This window comes from Condylura cristata, unplaced genomic scaffold, assembly GCF_000260355.1.
Source record: "Condylura cristata isolate star-nosed mole 26May11 unplaced genomic scaffold, ConCri1.0 scaffold00002, whole genome shotgun sequence".
Taxonomy (NCBI): domain Eukaryota; kingdom Metazoa; phylum Chordata; class Mammalia; order Eulipotyphla; family Talpidae; genus Condylura; species Condylura cristata.
This window is the reverse complement of record NW_004567103.1, coordinates 37,727,976-37,735,639: the sequence shown is the minus strand read 5'-3', so window position 1 is coordinate 37,735,639 and position 7,664 is coordinate 37,727,976. Positions and strand designations below refer to the sequence as shown.

At 32.6% G+C, this 7,664-nt stretch overlaps 1 protein-coding gene across 3 annotated transcripts in view; it reads right to left on the bottom strand.

The window, feature by feature from the left end:
* Positions 1-7,664, bottom strand: part of PDE1A (phosphodiesterase 1A, calmodulin-dependent) — a 244,068-nt gene that overhangs the window by 26,772 nt on the left and 209,632 nt on the right. For all 3 annotated transcript variants that reach the window (XM_012728738.1, XM_012728746.1, XM_004674849.2), the window contains one exon: positions 3,218-3,318. In XM_012728738.1, the coding sequence (XP_012584192.1) occupies positions 3,218-3,318 (101 nt within the window). The remainder of the gene's footprint in view (positions 1-3,217; positions 3,319-7,664) is intronic.

Genomic DNA, 7,664 nt, shown 5'->3' with positions numbered 1-7,664 from the left:
GTATTTTTACACAAATTCAGATGGTATAGTTTACTATACACATAACCTATATAGAGGAGCCACAATTGTATTTATGGTTCATCTGAGAAATGTTGCTATGAGATACATGACTATATATAGAAACTGAAATAGAAAAATATACAAATAATCCTTGTTTAATAGAAAATTAAACAGAACTTGTCATGTAAAAATAACTCTGTATTTACAGAAGTTCACTGAAATGATAGGAAAACCTAATGTTTACAAATCACATCATTTATATTATATGACCTCAATTCTAACCAGGCAGTATTGCCAAGGTTATTACATTACATGTTTCCAAGCATTACTGTATATTTCTTCTGACATACAAAGATTTTTTTGAACCAAATTTAATTCCAGTATAGTATATATGATTTTGTTTCATAAATTTAATAGGGTGCTGAGAATACAGCATGGTCTTAATGTTTCAGATGGTCTTTGACATTAAGAATAAGATTCTAAGCAACATCCAGTATCCATGGTAACATGTAGCTTAAAGTGCTTTTTAACAAAGAAATTATTTCTGTTTATTTACACTTTCAAGGATTTTGTGAATTATAATATCTGTACTGAACTCAAATCTAGCTTTGCAAATGTCCTAAATTATTTTCACTCATTTTGCATTATCCAGTAAATAGAATTCCATATTAGAAAAGCACTACCAATTCAAGCAACAATGAATAATATAAAATACAATTATTGTTATCAGTGACCTAAGACCTTTCTCTTTGGACAAACTGTGAATGAAAATAGTGACACATATTCAAAGGCATGTTATATGGCTGTATTTGTGGTATTTGTCAATAACATCAATCAAAAACATTTTGATCAGACTTTTAAAAGTTTTTGTAAAATTCATCCAAATAATTGATTCCAGTAGACAATTTTGTAATTTATAAGAAAATAAGTAAAATACCAGATTGGCCCTCTTTTTTATACAGAATTTCTTAATATAAAGTGGGAAAATATGGAAACTTCCTCCTCCTATTGCTCCCTTTCCTCCAGCTTTCCCTCTCCACCTCTTCCTTCCACTGCCTCATTTTTTCCTTTTTTACTCCCTTCCCTTCCTCTACCTCCCCCTCCTCTTTCGTCTTATTTTTCTCCATCTTCTCTGCAGTCCAATACATAAGTGCATCAGAGTTCTTTATCTCATTGTAAATTATTTGTAAATGGAGAAAGCTGAAGTGACCTGATAACTGCTGATGGAGAAGGCTGGCTCATTGTCTCCACTTTCCAAAGTTGTTCTATATAGGCCTCAGCTCCAAAGTGAGTTGTCTAAATAAAGTATACTTAATATGGATTTGGCGGTTGTAGAACAGTCTTTGATCAGAAAAAATTATCTGCATAGTCAAACTTTCCTTTGAACTTTAGCACAATAAAAACAACCACATTCCTATAACCTACAAACCTGTGTGTCAATCACATTCCTAATGTACCCCCAGACTTTAAGGTCTTCCTCTTCCTTTCATACTCTGTCAGTTTGGGGACTTAAAGATAGAGAGAATATCTTCTCAACAATTTATTGTTTAAATTTTAGCTCTTCCACTGTCTCCACCAAGGGGCTGTGATTTATAACCCTCTCCAATTTCAGACTTTCAATGTGAAAGCTATCATCGTCTGTCTGAGCATGGGAGCAGAGCTGGATGAGTACGTTGGATTAAAAGTAAAGGCTCCTCTCCCAGTTCTGTCACTGCCATAAGATGACTGTGTATATATAAATAGGTCATTTTACCTCGTGAGAAATTATTTTCTCTTTCCAAAATGTGAGATTTAAACCAGATGATCTATAATGTATATCTTAGTAACTTCAGGTTTTTTAGAAGCTCTAAAATATCTTATATTCTAACATTTAGGTACATATCAACCATAAATGTTTAGAAATATTTTATTAATATCTTAGACATTTTAGTTCTTGAAGACATGCTTCTATGCTTCATATCAAAATATTAACTCCCTATAGCTAGAAGTAGTACAAATTATTAAAGATGAAAGATGCTATTAAAGAAAAATGAACCAGTCCCATAGAAACTTGAACACAGATGTTTATAGCAAATTTATTCATATGTGTCAAAATAAAAGCAACTGATATCTCCTTTAGTGGGTACAAGGTGAACACACTGATATATCCACACAATAGGATATTATCAGCATTGAAAATAAATGAGCTAACAAGCCATGAAAAGTGTCTTGTTCCATATTGTCAAGAGTCTCCAATCTGAAAGGTTTTGTATTGTGTGATTTGAGCCATGTAACATTCTGGAAATGGCAAAACAGCAGATATTAAGATGATCACTGGTTGCCAGGGATAAAGAGAATAGGGAAAGACTAGGTAAATGAAAAACAGGTGGCTTGGGGGAGTGAAAATGTGTATTTTCTAATGGTGAATTCATGACATTACACATTTGTACAACCCATGCAATAAGGGACTGAATTGTGTGTTCCCAAAATTCATATAATGAAGCCCTAATCCCCAGTATCTTAGAACAAGAGTATATTGGAAATTAAACCTTTAAAAAGATAATCAAGATTAAATTAAATACAAGGGTGGGTCCCTATTTCAATATAATTGTGTTTCTTATAAAGAAAGAGACACTAGGGAGAGGGAGAATCACACATGAGAAAAAAAGCCATGATAGGCACATATGGGTACCTGGCTGTCTGCAAACCCAGGAGGGAATCATCAGGAGAACCAAACCTGCTGCAGTTCTCATTTAGGGATTCTAATCTCCAGGAGTTGAGAAAACAACGTACTGTTACTTAAGCCACCCAACCTATGGTCATTTTTGATGGCCTCCCCAGCAGGCTAATATACTTCCACTGATATTTTAACCTTAATAATTGCCATTTAAATTTTTTTTCTCAATTATTTTAAAATTACTGCATCATGCTAACCTGGAAATAAGATTTCTTTGATTGTTCATTATGTTTCCAAAGTGAAATTTTATTACTTACAAATATCCTGATACCAAGTTGGTGCGTTAAATAGTGTGTTATAAGATTTGTATCACGAGTTAATATCTTGTATGATGCTCAAGTGTGAAGTCAGGGAGACATTGTCTTACACAATTTAATATTATTTGTATTCTATTTAAATTATATTATTATTAGAGCTATTCATTATATTTAAATAGTCTCATGTGAAGAAAAATAAATTTCAGATTTTAACTTTGAAAAGTTAATACTTTATCTAACTTACCTTGTCTGAATGTGAAAGTTGTTTGTGGTTCCTGTATGCTCATAATCATGGATGGCAGCAGCAAAGACCATTGCTAAAATTTCCAGTTCAGTGAGCCAGTGCTAATAAATTAAAGAAAGATTCCATTAGATTGAGAAAAAAGAGTCATGTTGTCATTCAAAAAAAAAAAAAAAAGATTTTCAGTGCACCTAGTCTAAGCAATCTTATCGTTATTTTTTTATTTTGAATATATTTTCTTTCCATTTCTCCTCAATTAACTGTGCATAATGGATGCTTCATGAAGTCCATGATTCTTCATTATCTGTAAGTTCACAATACCAACATTATACCATATTCTTCATTTTTTTAAAAATAAGTACTTTTCTATGATTTAAAACATGCCCACTTACTGGATTTTGAGCTCTCAGCCTTACCACTTATACTCTCATGAAATCTTCCAGTTGAGTTAGTTTTAACAGATAGCACATACATTAATATGTCTGTAGTTCAACTTTTTTATTTTTGCCATGCCTTGTGGGTCACTTCCCTGGCCAGGGAATCAAACTCATGTTCATAGTGCTGTGCTTTAACCCTTTGCACCACAGGGAGGGCCTCGAGTTTAACTTTTGTAGCACTCTACTGTGAGAAAAGTTTCCATTGGAGCATAGAAAAAGTTCACTTTGTTTACTAGAGAAACTGAACTTAATTTCTGCCTTGTAAAGATTTGCAACTGTTCAAGAATTTACCACAATTGTTCTTCATTGCTTATATTCAAGACTGTAAATTTAAAACTCATAGCAACAAAAAAGGATAAATGCTTTAAATAAAATACAGACTTTTTACTTCATATACATTGAACTTACTGTTATAACTTGAATGGTTTAATAAAATATCTCTTCTACTTTGTTTCTTTTAATACTGGATTTAATTTAGGTAACTCATAGATAAGTATTCAATATGCAATTATTAAGGTAAGTCAAGAGTTTATTTACCACTTACATGTTGTATAACACTGTAATGTCCAATATGGATAACTACATATGACTATTTAAACTAGAAATAGGTTAAATAAAATTAAATTCACTTTCTCCGTCACCATAGCTACATTTCAGCTGCTCAATAGTTAAGATGTGGAAAATGACTGGTATAGATGTAAAGTATTTCCATTGCCACAGAAAATTCTATAGAACTTGATAGTAAGAAAAGAGGCTTAAAATGGTGTCGAGCTTGTATTAGTGGTTTTAGTCCATATAATTGCATAATTAAAGACTTTGTATAAAGCAAAAAACAAATCTAAAACAAAAACTACAGGCATACTGAATAAAAGGTGACAGAATAAAGGTGTAATCAAAGGGCAAATAGAATTTCTACTTGGTAGCATTAGATCCTAGAGGAAGTATGAACAAATATAGGTAACTAATTGTAAGTTTGGGATCAGGGAGTCTGAAGAAAAGTTCTAAACAGAAAGCAAGATGCAGTATGACTATTAAGATCTACACAGAAACTTCACGGCCAGTCATACAACTATGTTAGATGGCAAATTTAGATTTTGTATAATAGGTAAAAGTCAAAACTAAAGTAGGAGACAACTGTTGGATTTTGTGGTTGAAAACGTCACGGTCTTTAATCTTTGCTCCTTCCACATAAATTATCATGGTATTCAGTACATAGTAGGAATTTAATATTTGTCATTTGAGTTGAATTTCACTAGTTTTGCCAGGAGGAAGGACTAGGGAATAGTAGAAAGAGACTGTGTAATCAGGCATTCTTGGTTTTAAGTCTTGGTTGATCCTTAGGCAAATATTATTTATCCTCTCCGCTATAGTTCCCATGAAAGTAGAATTAGTGATCATTTGCCTGTGGAATTTTAAAAGAAGTTTACAATACCTATTACAAGTCTTGCCATATAGTAAAATACAGAATAAATAGCAGTTTACTGAACTTTTTACCTTAAGTTGAATTTGGAAAGTAATAGTAAACAAACATATCTTTAGTGATTGCAGTTCAAACATAAATGGCTTACAGTTATATGACCGAAGCAGAAATGATTTTGAGACCTAAAGGAGGATAACAAAATAAGCGGTTTTTCGTTTGTAGGTGCATTTAATTGTAAGTCATTACCTGAAACAAGGTAAACAACCTTATTAATAGCCTCTATTATAGGCTGAACTTGTACTGAGCATACAATTCCCCATGAGGCTATGGAATTAAACACCATGAAATGAATAGAAACTGAATTTAAACCATTTTGTACCACTGGAAGTCTGCTGTTTCATTAAAGAAAAGTGTTCCTAAAATAATCACCCATATTCTTAAATATTTCTGAATGGCTATACTTGTGATTTATAGATTTAACTGTAATTTTTTTTTTAAAAGGCGTTTTTTTATTATGATAATATAGACTATGTAGCCAAAAATTGTAATATATATATATATATAGATAGATATAGATATAGATATATATATAGATATATATCTATATATATAGATAGTTGTCAAAATTGACTATACACGTTTACTGGTTTTAGTCTCTGTCTCCCAAAATTGTACTTTCCCCATGAATCTATTAATTATAGCTATGCTAGTTTTACTAGCTAAATTTATATTATAAAACAGTTTGTGAGAGAGAAACATAGAACTTTCACACTAAATTGAAAAAATATCTATTTTATATTAGTGAATGTAGAATTTTAACTCCTTAGTTGTCAGGTCATTGTTGCTAGTGTCAATGAGTATCCTATTCATAAAATAAATGCTTAAATCCATAACTTTTGTAGATGATTCATGAAAGACAAGCTAAAGAGAATAGGGTGTAGTTGTCTCTCTTCCCAATTAGAACAGTAGCCAGTCAACACATAACCTAGGTTCTTCTAATTCCTAAAGGGCAGAAATAAAGGATTAAAATGATGACTCATTAGCATTTCAGGCATTGTTATTTAAGCTGTACATTTCCTGAAGAATTGCTCAGGTAGACTTCTCTAAAATGGGTAATCCTCAGATTATATCATAGGTAATTATTCACCATTAATAGCATGTGTAATGGTGGCTGAAAGGAGGAAGGAAATATTAATTACAAACACTAATTAGATGGTCTCACTCAACTTTTTAAACTACCCTAGTTACCATTTCCTAAGTAAGCAATTTTATCCTTATTTTGGCAGATAACAAAGCTGAACCCTAATTAAGAGAATCAACCTGTCAAAGGTCACATTGCTACTAAGTGGCAGAGCTGGCATTCAACCAAATTTGTCTTATCCCAAATTTCTGTTTTTGCCACAAGTCACAATATTCTTCCTATGGAAAACAACATAAAAGAAAAGGATCTCAAAAGTAGAATTTCTAGATAAAAATTTAACTAGATTTATGTATGGATAGAAGCTAACAGAGGTTTGATTTAAGACTTAAACTCAAAGGATATAATTTTCATATCTGAATTATTCAGATAGAGAGAGAGAGAATGTCTGTGTGTGTAACAGAGAAAGTATCTGAGTATATATAGATCTGGTGGAACCTCAGGTCAGAAAATCACATTGACCCATAGTTCTTAGTATATCCAAAAAAATATATTTAATGACTCATTAGCCTAACTGACAGGGTTAGACACCTCTTTTGTTCTATTCTGTGGAGTTAGCTGAAGTAGTTTTCCACAACTTATTCTGCATGAAAGTAAATGTATATAATAATACTAATACTAATAATTCAAGTACTTAAGTTAACATAATATATAATAGTCTATGTTAATAGTTATTATGTTTCAGGAACTAAGTTTGATGCTTTACATGTATAACATCAACTACACACTGCTATCCTAAAAGGAGGTAGTATTATTAACCAAACTTTAGTGACAAGGGAACTCAAGCTAGAAAGTGGAGGAACAGGGTTTCAAACCTTTGTCTGATTGCTAGAAAGGCTACAGCTTTTTCAATCTTCCAAACAATGCTTTTTGAGAAGCCACATACAAGAACAGAGTTCCCACATTCTGTAGAGATCTAGTGACAAATTTTCTACAAATTTGTTGGAGAAAAATTGGGTCACTCCAAAGTGTAGGAGGCTATTTCTGGGTATAATCAGTGGAATACAAGTAGTAAAGGGAAGAGATTTTAAGTCAATTTCTCTTCCACTTTTCCTTTTAGACAGAACACAGTGCCAGAAGCACTCAGATTCGAGTGTTCCCTTACGAAGACCTTAAAGGTGATTTCCTATTTAAAGAGACATTCAGAGGTGACTTGGCAGCACTCAGTGAAGCATTTACTCTTTAACAAATGAATGGAACTGCCACACACACTGTCACTGTGGCACAGGGCGATGTATTAATCAACTGCCAGGGAGAGGAGGAGGTAGAGAACACACTAGAATCGACTCACCTCCGTACAGCCTATTCCTTGGCGTAAAGGTGTCCCCTGTGACACTAATAAACTAAAGGAAAATGGCTTCATAGCAATTCATCTCTGACAATGCTGCTCGGACC